This window comes from Pristiophorus japonicus, chromosome 11, assembly GCF_044704955.1.
Source record: "Pristiophorus japonicus isolate sPriJap1 chromosome 11, sPriJap1.hap1, whole genome shotgun sequence".
Taxonomy (NCBI): Eukaryota; Metazoa; Chordata; class Chondrichthyes; family Pristiophoridae; genus Pristiophorus; species Pristiophorus japonicus.
In genome coordinates, this window is record NC_091987.1 from 38,112,277 (window position 1) to 38,134,382 (window position 22,106).

General features: G+C 41.4%; 1 protein-coding gene across 6 annotated transcripts in view; it reads left to right on the forward strand.

Moving 5' to 3' along the window:
* tab3 (TGF-beta activated kinase 1 (MAP3K7) binding protein 3) overlaps positions 1–22,106 on the forward strand; it is a 152,834-nt gene that overhangs the window by 88,988 nt on the left and 41,740 nt on the right. For all 6 annotated transcript variants that reach the window (XR_011595802.1, XM_070893351.1, XM_070893353.1 and 3 more), the window contains 2 exons: positions 5,602–7,117; positions 11,370–11,530. Coding sequence is in view for 5 of the 6 variants with exons in the window: in XM_070893351.1 (XP_070749452.1) it covers positions 5,602–7,117; positions 11,370–11,530 (1,677 nt within the window). In the remaining variant the exon portion in view is untranslated. The remainder of the gene's footprint in view (positions 1–5,601; positions 7,118–11,369; positions 11,531–22,106) is intronic.

The window sequence follows — 22,106 nt, forward strand, 5'->3', positions numbered from 1 at the left end:
TTTAAAGGGATATTTGAGGTGCAAAGTCAATCTCAAAGATGAGTTTTGCTAACCACATTACTGTAATGTTCTTGCAGTATCATGAATAGTTAAAGATGAAGTTAGAACCAAAAATAAGTTGTTAAAAAATAGCAATATTTAAGGTGGTTTTTTTAGAAAAATTTAGAGGATAGCTTGTAATGTGCCCAATATCAAAGAAGATTTTAAAGTCAACTTTGTAAAAATACTAATGTTATGAAGATTTGAGACTAACATCACCTGGGCCCGATGAGTATATCCTAGGTTGCTCGAAGATGCCCAAGAAGGAAATTTTTTGGTTACCGTGGAGGAATCACTGGACACAAGTGTGGTCCTGCAGGAATGAAAGCAGGTGTCCATGTCATCTATATTTTAAAAAAAAGGTAGCAAATCTGACCCAGGCACTACAGACCCATCAGCTTAACATCGATGATGGGCAAAGTAATGCAATATATTTAAAGGAGTAGGCTGGTGGAGTAAACATGTAATAAAATAATGAAACAGCCCCATGTATATAAAAGGGAAGAGACCTGGCATACTGATTTGACTTCTTTTAAAGATGTTACAAGTAAAGAAGATAGTGGTACTCCCCATGATATCATTTAGATTTCCAAATGTTTTTGAAAACATTCCACATAAAGAAAGGACTTATGAATGAAAAGCCACATGAATTCAAAACAGAATATGTGAGCAGATAAGCAACTGTTTTTTAAGAAACTCTGCTCGTGAGAAGTATAATGTTCATTTGGTTGGGGGGGTGGTGTGGAAGAGGAATTGTTGGGTGGAGTCAGATGGGGCTTGATGCTCAGAACCCTATTTCTGATCTACATAATTGACCAGGATACTCCAACTAATTGTAAGCTTGTTACATTTTCTCATAAAATAAGAACAGTGGAGACAAAGGATGCAACTAAAGATTTGCAAAAGCATTTAAATTGGCAATGTGATTGGACACACACATGACAAATTAAATTAACAGTATTAAACAAGTGTTGAACATAAGTCCAAAAACGTGGGTCATAAGTATACAGTGAATTGATTTAATTTGCAATGGGGTACTTAGAAAGGGACTTGGAGGAATAATGAATGTTACTTTAATTGTCCAGACATTGTCAAAGGATTAAAAAATATAGATGGCTGAGAATATGTAATAAGAACAGTAGAATGTAAGCCCATGGGAGCTACACCAAGGCTTTACAATGCACTGGCAAGACCAATCTTTATGTTCAGTTTTGTCACAATGCTACAGCAAAGATACACACACATGCATTAGGGAGGGGAACAAGACTTGTCTCAATCGTAAGAGGGAGGAGCTAGAAATAAAAGTTGAAGAAACTTTATTTTACAGTCTGGTGAAAAGACAATTGAATGGGGACCTTATCCTAGTTTATGAAATATTAAATAGTGCAGATAAGTTAACCCAGATTATTGTTTCAAAAGAGCAGTGTATGTAAATATAATTTTTTTTTAACATAGCCTGAGCTTTAAATGTTTGGCATAATCTCCCAGGCAGGGTAGTAGAGGCAGTTGAATTGGAGTTCAAAATGCAGTTGGATACTTTGATAAATGACCAGAGGAAAAGCTTAAATGGAATTCAATAGCCTTTTCTGATCTCCGATGTTTGTGCTCTGAGTGCTATGTGCCCCACAGAATGCTGAACGTATATTGGAATAAGCTTTGCACCTCCCACTTCTAGGACAAAATCTGTGATAAGAAAGTGACCACGGCCTCAAAAGAACACATCTGCACATAAAAACACGATGACAGAAGTAATTGTGTAAACTCCTCACTTTTTTGGTTTGTACAGATGTGTAATTTGAGGACGGCAGACTGAATCTTAACTCCCAAAAATGGATGCGTTGGCAGCGTGTCAGAGGTTAAAATTTTTAAAATCTGAAACCAGAGCCCAACCTGCTTCGATCCCGCCCAATTCCAGTTTTAATGGGAAGAGGGGCGGACAACTAATCCACGGTTTGGTCATTTAAATATTACAATGAGGCTGCATGCCTTCATTTCAACAGTCATTCAATTTTTAACTCCTGTTGGCCGGGTTTCCCAGGCCTCGGGGAAACCCAGCAGGTGAAAGGAGGCGAGAAGGGCTGAACACTCTGTTAAAACCCCAGTTATACCTAATCCCTTTGGGTCTAACTTTTAGTGGAAAATTAAACAGCGTACGTGTTGCGGAAGAACCATGAAGGAAGTGCCTTTACAGCACTGCTTGTGGGCCAGGAGGAGCAATGTTCCTTCCCGGCCCATCAAACTACACAGTAACCCCCTCCCCCCGCAGCGATCTTTCCCACCCTCACACTGGATCTACCTGCCCTCCTCGGCTGCAACCTTGTGTTGTAGGCTTCTCCAGCCTGTCAATCCAGCTGCCTGTCGGCGGGAAACTGACAGATTTGTTTTTTTTTTAAATCTGTTCTACTGGGTTTCCTGGCCTCAAAATAGCCCCCCCCCATTCCACACGGAACGCATCTGTGGGCTTAAAAACCAGGCCAATGTTTCTATTACAAGATGCTGATGCTAGACAAGGCATTTTTGCTGACAGCATTGTTAAATTTGAAGAAAATGCTTACATTTAGTAACAACTGGCTACATGAGAAAAGATTGTATGGGAGAACAGTGTATGATTGCAGAACTGCATTCTGTGCAGTGAGAAAGCAGCAGTTAATCGCCTGGAATTTGCAGTCAGCAGCAAAGCGAAGGTGCTCGCTGCTGGCCCTGAATTACACTTTGCATAAAGATCTCGCAATCCCTGTGTCGAGAAGTTCGAGTTTTCTGACATTTGATTCAAGCAGTGGGAATCCCCTTGTTCAAACTGCTGTGACATCAACGGGCTGTCTAAGCAGCCGATCAAAAGGCAGAATTCTCAGATAGCGAACAAGGAAGTGAGTAAACTTTTGAAATTCTAACTTTATAAAATAAAATAGTAAAAGAAAGATGGGGGCTCTCACATGGGAAAAAACAAATTTGAAATAAAGGACAAATTTTAAAAAAAAGAAACCTTTCTTTGAAAAGTTTTTACATTTTTATTAAAATGGACAAATGTCACACTGCACAAAACTAAAATTAGTTTTCCAGGCCCTTAACCACGTATTGGTTGCTAAACAAATGTTTAAATTCCAGTTACACCTAATCCCTTTGGGTCTAACTTTTAGTAGGGAACTTAACGGTGTAATTACTGCAGAAGAGCCAAATTTGTTGTCTGTTTCAATGATTTACAGGGTTTCACTGATTGCCGGGTTGGGGAGGGATAAGCACAGCACAGCCTGTTTTGGAGCTGTCACTGACTGACTGCAACGTCGTGATTTCCACATGTGCCAAACTCTGAAGTTGCAGTCAGTTTCAACGGTGGAATGATGGCGAAGGCAGCCATCGTCATCGCGACTGCAAATTCTGGGCCATTAACTGCAGGCATAATCCTGTAGATGTGTTCAATTAGCCATTTATGCAGGACTCTTTCTCAGATTATGTAATTCTTCAGAGATGTTTCTGATTAAGCATAATTTTGTATATCAAATCCGTAAATGTTGAAAACCCAAATATAGTTTGAAAGTTGGCCGTATTGATTTATTGTGAATGCTTCTGATACCAGGATACTTCACAGAATATCTTATAGCATTAATGGAGGATATTACACCAGTGACCATATGTTATGGACGTTCATTTTGATTGGTCTTTCACAGAAGTAGAAGAACCTACATCTCTGTCTCGTGCATGGTTTATTCTGCCCTCCTGTGGGGGCAAGGGGGAATTTTGTACAGGTGGAGATCTCTGGTATTGGAAGAGATATGTTTGTGTTCCATTTTTTTGATCCTGTATTAGCACTAAATATTTTAGATTAGTACAGCATTGGCCAGGTGCAGATTTAAAATTCCTCCAATGAATAACCTTAACTGCAACCTTAAATTAGCACTTAATACTGCACCAGAGTGACATTTTCTAATTCCACTCCCTAATGTCCTCTGAGCAAGGCATCCAGTTTTATATTGAATGCAATATGTGCAGTGGAATCATGTAAACTGGGATTTGAATGAAAACTGCCCATACTCATTTTATCTTCGAATAAACTTCTCCCTTCTAAGGTAATTGTGATGATTCATCAGTCTGGAATGGTTGGAATCTAGGTACAAGAGGTAAAAAATCTGTGTTCTAACCTTCTGGACTTTTCAGTTTAATTGAATCACCCATGTCTACCTCTAACAACTACAGTAACACTAACTTTCACATCCTGAAATACTAAATAGTACCACTGATACTTGGAGAAAAAAATGCAAAGCATGAAGAACATAAATTTTGATTTGTGGAAAACCAGACTAACTTTTATTAAATGGTAACACTTCAGAAAATAGTTTGTAATTGGTTTGTAGACCATAATATCAGCTTGCATATTTTTGACAGCAGCATTATGTTTTGGCCCCTATGTTTTGCTGGCCAACGTAGGAAGAACTTTACATTGTTTAATATAGTTATGATCCAAGAGTTATAATAGATACTCTTCTAACTTGAGTTTTTGTAAGTTGAGCATGCTGTTTAGAGGATATTGAACTGGCACTGGTGGTATATTCCCATTCCTTCGCAGAATAATAGTGTAATGAAGAAATGCACCGCATGGTAAGGTACTTGAGCAATACAGGTCAAGGTTTCAGGTTTGATTCCTGGTTTCTGTTAATTTAACTGATCGAGGTCAGTGTTTTTTTTTCCTCTCTAGCTGGGCAAAAGAGAGAAATCTGCAGGGTTCCTACTCTTGATTGCTATCCAGTGACCCCTTGTAAGTGTACAGCTAAGATGGAACTTAACTGTGACACCACCCCAGGTTGAATAGCCTACTAGCATTCACTGTTTGCATCAAACATGAATAGAGTTCAGAATGAGGTACCAGTTGCTAGCCAGCATTTGTGGGACTGCACCCCAGTCTTAGTCACAATCTTAAGAGAAGAAAAGTTTAAAACACACACAAGGTGTATGAATTACAATGTTAATGTCTATTTGAGTGAAAGTGTATTTTGGAATATTCCCTGCATTCTGTGGGTTTTAGTAAACTGGGATTTAAGATGATTCCCAGCAATAAGTAGTGTGGGCCCTTCGGTTATTTTCGACGTGCACATAATATTTTAATTCCCAACAACACACACTGCACCACCAGCCCACTTATTTTGACATGTCTTACTTGCATTTGCGTGTCACTACTGTGTGCGAAGAACTCATGACTTTTTCTTTCCTCCTGCCTCAGCTGCACTCTGTCTCTTCAAATGGCTCGGCCAATGAAAATACATCCTCACAAGCCCACTTCTCATTTCTCGATGTTTAGAAGTTTAGTATTTGCCACAACTTAAAATTAGCTTAACTTTCCTCACAGTTTCTTAGCCAAAAAGGACAGCTACCACACTCGTCTTCCCCATCAAATAATCCCAATGTTTTTTAACCTTATTACATTGCTTGTTACTTGATAAATATTTTTCTCTCATTGTATGTTGGATTCATATTTAAATTGTGCATGTTTGAAATTGTCCATGTGTTACTATGTAAGCTGTAATAATGGCGTTGTAACTTAATGTTCCTTATTTCTCTTTTTAAATTAAGAATAACAATAATCTGGAAGCCTGTTGTTTGGCCCTTGCCCAAGAAAGCAACAAATACCTTTATGGGGAGTTCCACAGCCCCGATGACGCCAGAATGAGCAGGAACCACATGCTGCAGATTAACCTGGGTATCCAGCCTCCAGCAACATACCAGACAGGGGATGGTGGTCAGATCAATGGGGGTCGAACGCTGGTCCATAGCACAAGTGATGGCCACATCGAGCCGCAACGTGGAGGTGGTAAACAACTTGTGCGACTAATACAGGAGCCACATTCTGCCCCTGCAATAGTAGCTAATCCGTCTGGCTACAACCCTTTCTTTGTAAGTGACCAGGGACGAAATACAGGTACTCCTCCCCCGCCATCTCAGCAGCCAACTTCCCTTCAACCAGGCATGAACGCATCACCTATGCAAGGTCATTCTCCAACATATCAGCCCATACCTCGGTACACCATGAACCCTATTACCGTAACCTTGTCACAGAACATACCATCTGGTCAGACTGCTCCTACTGCTTTGCACATACATGGTGGTCCAGCACAGATGCAGAATACTCCCTATGGGATTGGTAATTCTATTTACATTAGGCCAGCATCTGGACGACAGACTCCTCAGAACGCAGCTTGGACTTCTAGCCAGTGCCCTCTTCCACAGTATAATCATCATCCTCCACCTGTTTATCAACCACAGCAGTCCTATCAGCCTTCTCAGTATTCTCCAAAGCAGCCTCCGCTTCCTCAGCAAGCATTTCGATCGCCACCTCCATCACAGTTCAGCTCGCCCTACAGCTCTCCACAGCATCAGGTACAAGCCAACCAACAAGGTCATCAGACTTCCCATGTCTTCATGCCTATCAGTTCTCCTACAATGACTCACCTCCCCTATCAACCTCCACAGAATTATCCACAACAAGGCAGTCAGTCATTGTCCTACATCCCTTATTCTGTGTCTGGATTGTCCAAAGGTCCTATGAAAAACCAGATAGAAATCAAATTGGAAACACCCCAAAGATCTGGTGCCAACATTACACGAAGTTCATCCCCTGTAAGCAGTCAAACTCCTTTACGGAGTCAACCTACGCTATATATTGCCACCAATTCACCTTCTGGCTCACCGTCAAGAGGAATGTCGGGACAAATGAGTGTCGTTCAACCACAGCCAGTGTACAGTGTACCACCCACGTATATTCACCATCAACCATCACGACCTAGGTCTACAACTGCTGGCAGTAACCAAGTGAACTCTCCTCGTGTGGTAGTAACTCAACCAAATACTAAATACACCTTCAAAATTACAGTTTCCCCAAACAGACCACCTTCAATTTCACGAGGTGTGGCATCGCCTACTTTTGACCCTGGGAGCATCTTGAATTTAGTTGATTATCAAGGAGAGCATCCTGGAGCCCCAGAACCTATACAGCCAATATCAGCACTAACTGGATCTAGTATCGATAAACGAAATGAGGAGCAGCGGAGAAAGTCGAGTTCAGGGTCAGATGACTATGCTTACACTCAAGGTACAGTATAATAGTTTTGCAAACGTTGTACTGCAAGAGCATGGGTTCAACTTTGCATTATAACGTATGCAGTTTACTCCATACAAGTGAGATAAGGCAATGCGATTTGAGATTTTTTGGATATGTGCTGTCACTAAGTTTTGATAGCAATTCTACAAAGCTATCTTGAAAAATTCCTCATTGTAAATCCAGAAAAGTTGTTCTTGTAAATTGGGAAGAAAATTCATAGGCTTGTTGCAACCCAAAAGAGAGATTTCTCCACTTAGTTACAGAATGCAATTTGAGTAACACAGTTCAATACATGGGCAAAATGACAGATTGTTCTTTAAAAGTGGGCTTGTATTCCAAATGTAATTCAAACAAAAAAATTAATTTTCATACATTGGGCAAACTGGTGTTCGGAGATTATCTGATTTTGTGCTAGAAAATTAAATATGATCTTGGGAACAGCAGGCCATTCAATCAGATCATGACTGATCTGTACCTCAACTCCATTTACCCGCTGTAGCTCCATATCCCTTAATACCCTCACGTAACAAACATCAGGTGTCTTTTTGAAGTGAGGATGCTGAAGATTGCCTGCAATATTCTAAATCTAACCTTGTCAACGAGTGTTAGTATAACTTACAATTGGAAGGCATTTGTTGTATATTGAAATGAGTTATTTTATTTTAACATTCTGGCAAAGCAATTTTGACACCCTACCTTCAAAAGGAAATTAATATATTGGAGTGAGATCAGAGAAAATAAACCAGGGTGATTCTCGGGCTTTATAAAAGATGGCAGAGCTGAATTTGTTTTCATTGAAGAAACGACCGAGCAGGAGATCTAAAATGAACGATGTGGATAATTTTGAACAAAGATTATTTTACAGAATTGGAGGCTACAAAGACATGAAATTAGAGGAAATGTGTGTGGTTTGGAAGAATGTGTTTACTGGGCCAATAAACAGTTTCCTATTCCTTGCCTTATGTTCTACTTTTGGCTGACATAGCTTTTGAATTTCAGCCTTTTATCCCCACTGAAGAGATTGTCCAGTTAGTAGCTACAAAATTCTGGAGTTGAGGCACCTCACTTAACCATTAAACAATCCTGTGTGCTTTTAATTGCTCATGGGTGACACAGAATTTGTTCAGTTTGGTGAGAAAAAACTTCAACTCTGAGTGCCAAAGTTATGAGTAAGTTAATAGGTCTTAATTACTAATTGAATGAATTTGATTTTTGTACAGTTTGAGTTCAGCTTTTGTATTGCACCTGGCCTAAGGCTATAAATGTGGAAATGGGAATAGCTGCGCACTGTTGTGGAACCAAATGCTTCATTTTACAGTAATTCATACTGCAGCACCAAAATATAAGGGATTGAATGTAGCTGTGTGTCAGTTAAAATCATTTATTAACCCGGATACTGACTATATAATTTTAGTAATTTTCTTTTAAATTGTTGATGTGATTTTATGCCAATATTGTAGATTTTGTATTGGGATTCAGCTGAAATATCCCAGTATCCCATAGTAATCTATGGTTATGATTGAGAAAGCCACCTTTAGTTTGACCAAAATTGAAGCGTACTGCTCATTTATAAAAGCAAAATACTGTAGATGCTGAAAACTGAAATAAAAACAGAAAAGGGAGAGAGAAAAACAGAGTTAAAGTTTCAGGTTGATGATCCTTCGTCCGAACTGGCAGTAGTTCGAAATGTAACAGATTCTTAAGGAAGTGCTGGGCCCTGAAAGGGGGACGGGGTGGTGGAAAGAACAAAAGGGAAGGTCTGTGATAAGGTGGAAGGCAGAAGAGATTTGAGAGACAAAGGGGATGATGGGCTGAATTGAGATGGTAATAACACAAGTTAGGAACCAAAAGATGAGCCTGAATAGGGTGTGAATGGCAGAATGAATATCAGCTGCCGTGGGAAACGGAGAGAAACAAAATGAAAATAGGGGGGGGAGGGGCGGGGTGCAGGGGAAGAAAGAGGAGTTTTTGTTCATTTAAAAAAAAAAAGGGAGGAAAGGGAACAAGCTGTGGGCAGAGGTTATGGTCTGAAATTGTTGAACTCTGTGTTGAGTCCAGAAGGCTGTAAAGTGCCGAAACGAAAGATGAGTTGCTGTTCCTCAAGCTTGCGTTGAACTTCATTGGAACAGTGTAAGAGATCGAGGATGGAGAGGTCAGAGTGGGAGTTGAGTGGAGAATTACAGTGACAGGTGACCAGAAGCTCAGGGTCACCCTTTTAGACTGAACGGAGATGTTTCGCAAAGCGGTCACCCAATCTGCGTTTGGTCTCCCCAATGTAGTAGCGAATACAGATATGAAATTGAAAGAAGTACAAGTAAATTGCTGTTTCACCTGGAAGGAGTGCTTGGGGCCCTGCTCTTTTATAAAATTGCATTGGCTTGCATAGCTGTTCAAGACAAAAAAAAACATGATGATTTGCCTATGGTTTCTGAAATTTAAGAGGTCCTAAATTTCTAGTTTTGTTTTTTTTTTAAATTGCATTGAAAAGGAAGGAAAAATTAAAACACTATCATTGTATTTTAGAAAATTGTAACTTTCTGTTGTATAATAGAGGCGACACGAGGAAACATTTTTTTGAGTTGTGATCTGGAATGCACTGCCTGAAAGGAAGCAGATTCAGTAGCAACATTCAAAAGAAAATTGGATAAATATGTGAAAGGACTATAGGGAAAGAGCAGGGGAATGGGATTAATTGGATGGCTCTACCAAAGAGTTGGCATGGGCCGAATGGCTTCCTTCTGTGTGTATCATTCTATGACTTTGTTTTATTGTTCATTGTTAACTACTTGGCTAAGTGATCATGGGCTCAAGTTTCGGCTTGAGTTGCTCCTTTTTTTTTGGAGCAACTAGTTTAGAATGGAGCATCTTAGAAATTGCAATTCTCAGCTTTTAGTTTGCTCCAATTCTAGTGAGTTAGAATAGTTTCATTTTAGAACAGTTTTTTTTTTCAAAAGGGGGTGTGTCCAGCCATTTACGCCTGTTTGGCAAGTTTAGGCAGCGAAAACTTACTCCAAACTAACTTAGAATGGAGTAAGTGTAGATTTTTGTACGCTCAGAAAAACCTTGCCTACACTTTATAAATTAGGTGCAGGGAACGAGATGGTGGAGGGAAGTTGGTGAAGTTATGGTATTTTGCAAGCATTTTAACACTTCACTTCAACAAATAAAGAGCCATCATGAATAATAAATGAGAAATTAATCAAATAAAATTTTCCTACCTGTCTGAAGCAGCAGCTCCGAGCTGTGGAGAGGAGTTTGGCCAGGGGATAGGGGCGGCGAGAGCAGTACAGCCCGGCAGCAGCAGACTCCGAGCTGCGGAGAAGAGTTCGGCCAGGGGATAGAGGCGGCGTGCAAAGCACTGGAAGGGAGAGCCAGCTAGACTATGAAATTGCTATGAATTATTATGGTTATATTTTCTGAGACACAAATAGGGAGTTTAAAAAGTTTATAAATGTCTAGAAAATTGAAGGTACAAATCATGAGAGGTATGTAGTATAATTTTATCACCATTAATGGATTTCAGTGGCAGCTCACCAGTGCGACTCAAATTTGGTAGTGAGAGATTTGCTTTTAAAATCAGAGATTTTACTGGGCGAGAATTAATAGTACTTCAGTATCTGAAATACAGGATCAGAAGTTGAGACAAATAAGATCATCAATACAGTATTAAAACTAAGCTTTCATCTTAAAAAGTACTTCATTTTTTTTTTATTTTTCAAATCGCTTATTTATAGGAATATTACCATAAAGAGGTTATCAGAATGGAACCCCTCAGATAAAGTCAAGGGATAATTATTTGATACAGAATGATAATTTAGTGTATTCCTCTGGGAATGGCAAAGTCTTAATCATTTTATAATATCACTGTAGTCTCCATTGGCAAGAATTGCTGTCCTTGTAACTTTGACACTAATTCTTATCTATGCTATCAGTAAAGAGGTTTATGAATAATCTGAATCTAAATTCCTTTCTCTATACATAGTAAGCCTTTGAGATATAATGACCCCTGAACATACAAAGAAAATTTTCATCCTCGATATACTTATTCTGGATGCCTCCCGAGTCACTGATCATTTTTGAATTGGGCGACTGGTCTTTGTTTTCAGCAATTTGCTTCATGGGGAGCAGAAAAAGAGAAGAGAATACTTATGAAAAATAACTTGGTTTAACACGCGCCGTTTCTGTTCATCTGAGCGAGATGTCAGTTTTTCTGCTCTGACTGATTTTTACAATATGTCTTTAGCACTATTGCTCCATCAGCGAGCTCGAATGGAGCGATTACTAAAAGAGCTAAACCTGGAAAAGCAAAAGCTGGAGAAGCTGAAGGCTGAAGTCAATGAAATGGAATATGATTTAATGCAACGACGGCTGAGGAGAGTGAACTCCAACACGTCAATACCTACAGTAAGGCCACTAAATTGCAACTTGCTGTATATTTAGGAAGTAAATAATACTTTGTACATTTAACTCTCTGGATCTTTATATTTTAAGCTGACTCATCCAAGTGGAAGAGTCTTGTACAGTGCACTTTTGATATCATCAACTCCTGCTTGTGAAACCATTCTGTTTACATTGCAGGACAGTTTCACAATAGCTGCATCTTGCCCTCCCTCTCCATGTGATTCAAAGCTAAGCTGCTAATAAACTTGCTAATGGTAATACTGTTGAATTAACATCCAGAGCCATGCAGATGTGTATTCTTCCTTGATCTAATCGGAGTGACCTCCTGACAGGCCATGCACATGTTGATGATGTCCTTTTCAGACTCAGACCCAACGTGGCAGACCTTCAACCAATCCAATTTTTTTTAAAATCATCTTGCTGATAGAAATAACCTAGTGACAGAGGAAGTATTAAGGGGTTTATGATCTTTGAAAGTGGATAAATCCCCAGACCCGAATGAAATGTATCCCAGGCTGTTTAGAGAAGTGGAGGTTCTGACCATTTTCTAATCCTCTCTGGCTACAGGTGTAGTACTGGAGGACTGCTCACGTTGTACCTTTGTTTAAAAAGGGATAGACCAAGTAATTGCAAACCAGTCAGCCTAACCTCTGAGGTGGGAAAATTATTGGAAAAAATTCTGAGGACAAGATAAATCTTCATTTAGAAAGACACGGATTAAATCAAAGGACAGTCAACATGGATTTGTTAAGCGAAGGTCATGTCTGACTAACTTGATTACATTTTTTGAGGAGGTAACGATGAGAGTAGTGCGTTTGATGTAGTGTATATGGATTTTGATCAGGTCCCACATAGACTGGTCGCGAAAGTCAAAGCCCATGGGATCCAAGGCAAAGTGGCAAGTTGATGCAAAATTGGCTCTGAGGCAGGAAGGAAAGTGTAATGGTTGATGGGTGTTTTTGTGACTGAGAGGCTTTTTCCAGTGGGGTTCCGCAGGGCTCAGTACTAGGTCCCTTACTTTTTGTGGTGTATATCAATGATTTAGACTTGAATGTAGGGGGTATGATTAAGAAATTTGCAGATAATACAAAAATTGGCAGTGTAGTTGATAATGAAGAAAGCTGTAGACTGCAGGAAGATATCAATAGATTAGTCAGGTGGGCAGAACAGTGGCAAATGGAATTCAATCCAGAGAATTGTGAGGTAATGCATTTGGGGAGGGCTAACAAGGCAAGGGAATACACAATAAATGGTAGGACACAGGTGTAGAGGAACAGAGGGAGCTTGGAGTGCATGTCCACACATCCCTGAAGGTAGTAGGATAGATCGCTAAGGCATATGGGTTACATGCCTTTATTAGCTGAGGCATAGAATATGAGAGCAGGGAGGTTATGCTTGAACTGCATAAAACACGAGTTAGGCCACAACTAGAGTACTGCATGCAGTTCTGGTCAACACATTACAGGAAAGATGTGATTTCACTAGAGAGGATACAGAGGAGATTTATGAGGATGTTGCTTGGACTGGAGAATTTCAGCTATGAGGAAAGATCGGATAGGCTGGGTTTGTTTTCTTTGGATCAGAGGAGACTGAGAGGAGATCTAATTCAAGTGTATAAAGTCAACAGTCAAGGGGCAGAGATTTAAAATAATTAGGAGGTTTAGAACCGATTTGAGGGGAAATATTTTCACCCAGAGGGTGGTGGGGGTCTGGAGTTCACTGAAAGAGTGGTAGAGGCAGAAACCCCCACCATATTTTAAAAAGTACTTGGATATGGACTTGAAGTACCATAACCTACAGGGCTACATACCAAGGGCTGGAAAGTGGGATTAAGCTGAATAGCTTTTTGTCGGCCAGCACGGACAGACTGGGCCGAATGGCCTCCTTACGTGCTGTAAATTTCTATGATAAATTTTCTGACTTTTCATTTGAAAGTGTTCCCTATTAAGATGGAACATGTGTATAAAAGGCACTGTTGCCTCATAGAAATTACTGACTAGCCACCAGTGATACTGTTTTAGTCACATGCACTAATTTTAGTGGAAACTGCCTTAAAGATGCACTCAATGCAAGTAAATGTGTATATTAACTTAAACATCTACCACCATTCAGTAACCAAAGGAAGTGAAGCACTCAAAGATCAAAAAACACTCACACTCTTGGCTTTTTATCTTACCATTTTATCAATAAAAACACAACGGTTAAAGTGCACATGACCTGCAAATATGAGTATTGAGATAACATGCCCAACGATGGTGTCTAATACTCATTTTATTTACTGATCAAAAATTCAGTTGGATTTCAAAACCTGGAATCGAATTGTTACTGGCCTTATTAACTACAATGTTAAGTTAATCATCATTATTGGCTCAAAATCCTAGTGACTTAATGCAATCATTCACCAGACGGGTAGGAAATGTTACAAATCAACAATTGGGAAACTCAACAAATCAAATCATTTTTCCCAACTTACAAATCATTCGTATTCAATTTTATTTGTCCTCAGAGATTGTTGCTGCTCATACATTCAGGTACTTACAAAATAGTTACATTTATACCAAAATAAATACTAGATAATCCTAAAAAGAGTCAATTTACCTGTAAATTTAGCCATTATAGGTTTAAAAACTCTTCCAGAAAATTTCCCCTTGCCTTTTGGAGCTGAAATTCTGCTCTACTGTTAACCTCAGAAGTTCCTGACAGCTTTTTCACCCCTCTCCTATCTGACTACAATAATCTTGTTGCACTGCAACAACCTCGCACATGACGACAACAACACAGAACATTTTACAAATAGCCTTGAGGTGCAATGGGGTAGGGGTAGAAATGATGGAATCAAAAATAAAATTTTCACTCTTCATCTACTTGGAGTTTAAGCTGTTCAATAATCTTTCTGAACTGAAAGTGGTGTTTGGGATGGCTTTGATGTTGAGCTGACATGTCATTCAGCCAGCTGGTCAATCAAGCCCAGATGATGGTGAATCTTCGACCTCAACTCCACTTTCCTGGCCAATCCCCATATCCCTTGATTCCCCAAGAGTATAAAAATCTATATTTCGGCCTTGAATATACCCGATGACTCGGCATCCACAGCCCTTTTTGGATAGAGAATTCCAAAGACACTCAACCCTCTGAGTGAAGAAATTCCTCCTGATAGCAGTCTTAAATGGCCAACCCTTTATCCTGAGACTATGCCCTCTAGTTCTAGGCTCTCCAGCCAGGGGAGACTGTCTCTCAGCATCTACCCGAACAATCCTCCTCAGAATCTTGTATGGTTCACTGGGATCACCTCTCATTCTTCTAAACTCCAGAGAGAGACCTCCTTTGTGCAACACTGCATTGAGGTTTTGGAAAGGGAACAATAAACAGTTACTTACAATCTAAACAATTTTGTGAAATGATATGTAAAGAGTATTGCAAATATATCTGTACGGCCACTTTCCGTATCGGTAAAGTGTATATTGTTTTACCTCCCACTAGTCTCTAGATGTACTGCTTCAGTAAATTTACTGGATTCGTGATAGGCAGGCTATTACAAATTAAACTACGTTTTGGTCCTGGACTACTTAATAAAAATGTCTCGGATGATCTATTTAAAATAGAAATTGATTATGCACAAAAAGTGTGTGTGTAGGGAGGTGTGTGTGTACATATATATTATATATATATTTATTTATATTATTTATATATATATATATATATATATATAATATATATATTAGTATTGGCTGAGCAACAACTTTGCCTGACGTTTGGTGATTTTTTTTTGCATCTTAGTGATTTATTTATGTGTGTGTGTGTGTATATAGTTTCATTTAATGTCCCCATTCTACTTCCCTCTGTCTCTCTGCATAGGTTCCCATCCCCCTGCCATATTAGTTTAACCCCTCCCCAACAGCACTAGCAAACACTCCCCCTAGGACATTGGTTCCGGTCCTGCCCTGGTGCAGACCATCTGCTTTGTACTGGTCCCACCTCCCCCAGAACCGGCTCCAATATCTCAGGAATTTGAATCCCTCCCTCTTGCATCATTCCTCAAGCCACGTATTCATCTTGGCTATCCTGCAATTCCTACTCTGACTAGCACGTGGCACTAGTAGCGACCCTGAGATTACTACTTTTGAGGTCCTACTTTTTAATTTAACTCCGAGCTCCCTAAATTCAGCTTGTAGGACCTCATCCCGTTTTTTACCTATATCTAATATAGCTAATGTAACACTAATTTTTAAGCAAGGAGGGAGAGAGAAAACGGGGAATTATAGACCGGTTAGCCTGACATCAGTTGTGGGAAAAATGTTGGAATCAATTATTAAAGATGAAATAGCTGCGCATTTGGAAAGCAGTGACAGGATTGGTCCAAGTCGGCATGGATTTATGAAAGGGAAATCATGCCTGACAAATCTTCTAGAATTCTTTGAGGATGTAACTAGTAGAATGGACAGGGGAGAACCAGTGGATATGGTGTATTTGGACTTTCAAAAGGCTTTTGACAAGGTCCCACACAAGAGATTGGTGTGCAAAATTAAAGCACATGGTATTGGAGGTGATGTATTGACGTGGACAGAGAACTGGTTGGCAGACAGTAGGGATAAACAGGTTCTTTTCAGAATCACAGGCAATGACTAGTGGGGTGCCGCAGGGCTCAGTGCTGGGACCCCAGCTATTTACAATATACATCAATGATTTAGATGAAGGTATTGAGTGTAATATCTCACAAGTTTGCAGATGACACTAAGCTGGGTGGCGGTGTGAGCTGCGAGGAGGATGCAAAGAGGCTGCAAGGTGACTTGGACAGGTTAGGTGAGTGGGCAAATGCATGGCAGATGCAGTATAATGTGGATAAATGTGAGGTTATCCACTTTGCTGGCAAAAACACGAGGGCAGAATATTATCTGAATGGTGACAGATTAGGAAAAGGGGAGGTGTCATGGTACATCAGTCATTGAAAGTTGGCATGCAGGAACAGCAGGCGATGAAGGTGGCAAATGGCATATTGACCTTCATAGCGAGAGGATTTGAGTATCGGAGCAGGGAGGTCTTACTGCAGCTGTACAGGGCCTTGGTGAGGCCTCACCTGGAATATTGTGTTCAGTTTTGGTCTCCTAATCTGAGGAAGGACGTTCTTGCTATTGAGGGAGTGCAGCGAAGGTTCACCAGACTGATTCCTGGGATGGCAGGACTGACATATGAGGAGAGACTGGATCGACTGGGCCTGTATTCACTGGAGTTTAGAAGAATGAGGGGGGATCTCATAGAAACTATGAAACATATAAAATACTGACAGGACTGGACAGGTTAGATGCGGGAAGAATGTTCCTGATGTTGGGGAAGTCCAGAACCAGGAGTCACAGTCTAAGGATAAGGGGTAAGCCATTTAGGACTGAGATGAGGAGAAACTTCTTCACTCAGTTGTTAACCTGTAGAATTCTCGACCGCAGAGAGTTGTTGATGCCAGTTCTTTGGATATATTCAAGAGGGAGTTAGATGTGGCCCTTACGGCTAAAGGGATCAAGGGGTATGGAGAGAAAGCAGGAAAGGGGTACTGAGGTGATGATTAGCCATGATCTTATTGAATGGTGGTGCAGGCTCGAAAGGCCGAATGGCCTACTCTTGCACCTATTTTCTATGTTTCTAAAGCACAGTACTGCATTGGTATGCAGTACTAATGTGAAATTGGCTTCAAATGAGAAATCAAGAGCAGTAGATGCAAGGGAATATCATCATCTCCAGGGGTCACACACCATTTCAACACGGGCATGTTTTGTCGTCCCTTTGTCGTCGCTGGGTCAAAATGCTGGAACTCCCTACCTAATAGCAATGCAGGAGTACCGTCACCACATCGACTGCAGTGGTTCAAGCAGGAGGCCCACCACCACCTTCTCGAGGGTAACTAATCGGTCAATAATGCTGGCTTTGCCAGCGATGCCCATATCCTGAGAATAAATTCATGTTATATTTGGGGCAAGATCCCCAGGACTCATGCACCCTGTAACTCGGTGATCATAAGTGAGCATGATGTGAGATAAATGGTTCGTCATCAATTCCACAAAAGAGGGAGGAATCTACCAAAGGCGGGATTTTTGGTAAAACTGTAGTTTTATGCCAAACTTATCATTCTCACTGCGCTTCTGTTTTGCAGCGCACACCGCAAGTTTTGGCAACTTTAGTCCGCGGCCTTGAGCGCTGCGAGAGGCCTTGGGAGGGGAAAAAATTCAAAAGAAACATTCAAATTTACACGACCATTATGTATCGAATCACTGAAAATAAATAAAAATAAAAATTCTAACTTTCTTTTTTACAGGTTTTTGTACTCACCGCTGCTGGCAGGGCTGCACCTGTCGGTATTTTGGGGCAGCGTACGGGTTGGGATAGTGCCAAAAGTATGATGCAAACTCAATCCGCGGCATTTCAGGGCGGCGCACCTTTCGCCGGTGGTAATTGAAAGTGCCGCCGCAAAGAGATACCCGAGGATCCCGTCGACTAGGTTTTCACCGTGGAGGGTCAAATCGCAGCGAAAACCCGGTCGCAAATTTGGTGAAAATCCAGCCCCAAGTGTTCATTTTCAAAATTCAAGATCATTTAATGGAGTCCTAATAACCAAAGATTGAGCCTGCTTGAGGGAACAAGTTATGACATTTTGTTAGCTTGCTTGAATGGTGACAGATTAGGAAAAGGGGAGGTGCAACGAGACCTGGGTGTCATGGTACATCAGTCATTGAAGGTTGGCATGCAGGTACAGCAGGCGGTTAAGAAAGCAAATGGCATGTTGGCCTTCATAGCGAGGGGATTTGAGTACAGGGGCAGGGAGGTGTTGCTACAGTTGTACAGGGCCTTGGTGAGGCCACACCTGGAGTATTGTGTACAGTTTTGGTCTCCTAACTTGAGGAAGGACATTCTTGCTATCGAGGGAGTGCAGCGAAGATTCACCAGACTGATTCCCGGGATGGTGGGACTGACCTATCAAGAAAGACTGGATCAACTGGGCTTGTATTCACTGGAGTTCAGAAGAATGAGAGGGGACCTCATAGAAACGTTTAAAATTCTGACGGGTTTAGACAGGTTAGATGCAGGAAGAATGTTCCCAATGTTGGGGAAGTCCAGAACCAGGGGTCACCATCTAAGGATAAGGGGTAAGCCATTTAGGACCGAGATGAGGAGAAACTTCTTCACCCAGAGAGTGGTGAACCTGTGGAATTCTCTGCCACAGAAAGTAGTTGAGGCCAATTCACTAAATATATTCAAAAAGGAGTTAGATGAAGTCCTTACTCCTCGGGGGATCAAGGGGTATGGCGAGAAAGCAGGAAGGGGGTACTGAAGTTACATGTTCAGCCATGAACTCATTGAATGGTGGTGCAGGCTAGAAGGGCTGAATGGCCTGCTCCTGCACCTATTTTCTATGTTTCTATGTTTCTATCTCCATCGACCGTCAAACTATGGTAGTGCGGCGCTCCGGCCTGTCGCTGTTGGAGTTGTCCATTAGGATCCTGACGTTCCAGGTCCCGAACTTGATATTAAATGAGTGGACGATGCCTGTGCACGAGTTCTTTTAATGTGGGGTGGTCGTTGCACACCAATTACACGGGCTTAGCTGAGCACGGTCTTGGTCCAGTGGCAAGGGGGTCCAAGACGATTGGAGACCAGGCACTGCTATATGAGCTTAGTTGCTTATGGCGAGATGTTGACCGCAAGCTCAGCGCTGGGTAGTGCACTTGATGGTAGGTGGTTGGGGGCAGGCACTGAGGGGGTCAGCGGTCCCCTGGAGTTCAATATGGGAGGTCCGAGCCATGGTACTCACCACGTGCTGGGGAAGGAGAGGTCCAGCCGTTGTTGAGGGAGAAGGAGAGGCCAGTCGTCATCGCTGGAGAAGAGAGGCCCAGTCCTCTTCGATGGAGGAAACCTGGAGGGGGCGTGGGGGGGGGGCGATCGACATTGGAGTGGGCCCGGTCGACGTTGGAGGCTCACCTGGCTCGCAGGGCGTCGCCGAGGATCGGGTGGGGCAGCTGAGTCGACATCGAAGGAGCAGATTGCCAGAGAAGGTCGCTGAAGGAGGGAAGAGGTCCAGGTCCAGTTCGCTGCTGTAGTCGGAGGCTCGGTCGTCGCCATCGAGGAGTGTTGTGGGGCTTAGGAGGAAGATTCGCACATGAGGTAGGCCCGAATTTGTAGATTATAGGGTCTGAGGATGACGAAGAGAGAGATCCAGGTCCAGGTCGCCGTTGCAGGAGGTTTGGTCGCTGGTATTCCGGTCGTTGTCGCCAGTGAGAGGTGTGGATGTTTGGAGGGGAGGTTCGTGCCTGAGGTAGGCCCGCATTTGTGGGGTTTGCAGGTTTAGGGTTTTAAGTTAAGTAGTAAGAAAATGGACCCCCTATTAGGGTCTATTAGGACTAGGGGAAGTTTAGACAGTGGGACGGGGGAGATTGAGGGTGAAAAGTTGTCAGATGGCAGGAGATGACGAGGGTAAAGTTTTGGCAGGGGAGCTCCCTCGGGAGCTGCCACCCCGGCAGCCATCTTGGCAGAAAATGGTTTTGATCATTATTTGGAATTAGTAAACTTTTTTTTTAGCCAAATGAGTATTTTCTAAACTATACATTTGTTCAAGAATAACTGCCCATTAAATCACTAAATTCTTAACTTTTTAAATCAGCTGTTCCTTTTTGAAGGAAGTCCAAACACCTGGACTCAGTTCAACAAAGGGCTAGAATTTCCATTGCATTGCTGCCCGGTTTCTCAGCGATATTGGTTGTTCTGTGCGAGAACCGGGTCGGCAAACTTTCACAGCTGTGTTCTGCCGTATTCGAAAATACAGTTTCGAAGTATTGCTGGGGAGCGGACCGCCGGCGTGCACTGTCCTTGGACCGCCAGCGCCCGATTTTTGGCTCGGTGTTGATCCGTAGGTGAGTATTAAAAAAAAACGCCCATGAGAAGTAGCGGTAGGTAAGTCATCCTGCAAAAAAAAGGTAAGTAAATGGGTTTTTACTAATTATTTTAAAATTCTCTTGCATTGATTTAAGTGAAAAGGATCCTCGGAATGTTTGTGATTTTCAAAAAACGTAAAATTAAAAAAAAAACTTTTTTGTTTTTCTCCTCCTCGGCCCAACCTGCAGCCTCAGTGTAAATTTTAGTAATTATTGCCCTTTTTTTTTAAGAACCACCCAATCGGCCCAAGATTCCATTTTCTACTGAGAATTGGAGTGTAAGGTCCATTTTTTTTCCCCACTGGGCGATTATTTTTTTTTCCTCTTTTTTTTTTTAATGGAATTTTTCACCGGCAGGCAATAATTTGAGAATTTTAGCGGTATTTTGGGCGACAATCTGGCGATAGCGGATTTTTTTGGAAATTCTAGCCCTATCATTCTCTCAAGTCATGTATCGCTACCTATCCAGCTTTTTGTGTTTGGTGGTGGTGGTGGTGGGTGGGTGGGTGGGTGGGGGGGGGGGGGGCGGTCACTGGGTTGTTAGCAGATTGAACAATTACAATGTATATTTGACATTCTGCCAGACAGGCTGTGTGAGTAGGTTCAGTGTTGATCATCTAGTTTATAGTTCCACAGATTGGATATTCCTGAGAGCTTGTTGCATTAGTCTTTATATCCTGACACACACAGCTGTATGTTTCAGGACTGCTCCCTCAATTACCTACCTTTATGAAAAATTGCTCTCTGGAAGTAACCGCTTTTTTGTCTCTCCAAGGAGATGATGATCCTGATCATGTTTTAAGGGACAGTGGGCAGGCAACAAAGGCTAGCCAATGAAATGGGATTGATTTCAGGCAAACTAATTTAAATCCTTCCGCCTAATCTCTCCACTGAACCTGATAGAATATGGGAAGAGGAGTAGCCATTCAGCCCTTCGAGCCTGTCTGCCATTCAATTAGATAATGGCTGATCTGTATCTTAACCCCAGCTACCTGCCTTGGTTCCGTAACAGTCAACACCCTTGTCTAACAAAAATATGGCTCTGGTAAAGTTATTCTCTGACCGTGCACCTTTTTATAGTAGGTTAGCTGTTTTTTGCTCGAAGTCTTTCAGTGCTGCTAATTTCCAGAACCAGTGTTGGGATAAGTGTCTTTGATAATGGCTTTTTTTTTGGTTTGGCTACTGAATGGGACTGATGATCCCTTGTGGGTCACCCCCAAGATCTAACAATCTTAACATCACAATTTATACTGGTTTTCTGGTTGCCAAGTTGTTACCATGATTGATTTTATTCTTGGCAATCATGTTAAGTTTTGACGTGAAAGTATATCCTACATGTCGTGTTTCTCTTCTGTAACTCGTGGACCTATTCTGGTTCACCTGCGATGATCATCTTGCTACTTTGAATATGTTTCATCTGTTCTATCATATTTCTGTTGGGAAAAAGATTGTGTATGTAGCTACTGTATTCCTATTCGTATTGTAAGAAAAATCAATCTTTGGAAAAGCTCACATTGAATCTTGTGCTGGATGTTGCCTCCATTTTAAAAACAACGGAGGATTTCCTTTGGTTATACTTGAAGTTCTGGAAAGGTTAGGTTGCAGGAAATAGATGAGCATCAGGGATTTTAGTTCTTGCTGGTTTGGTTGCTTTACTTGTGGTAAAG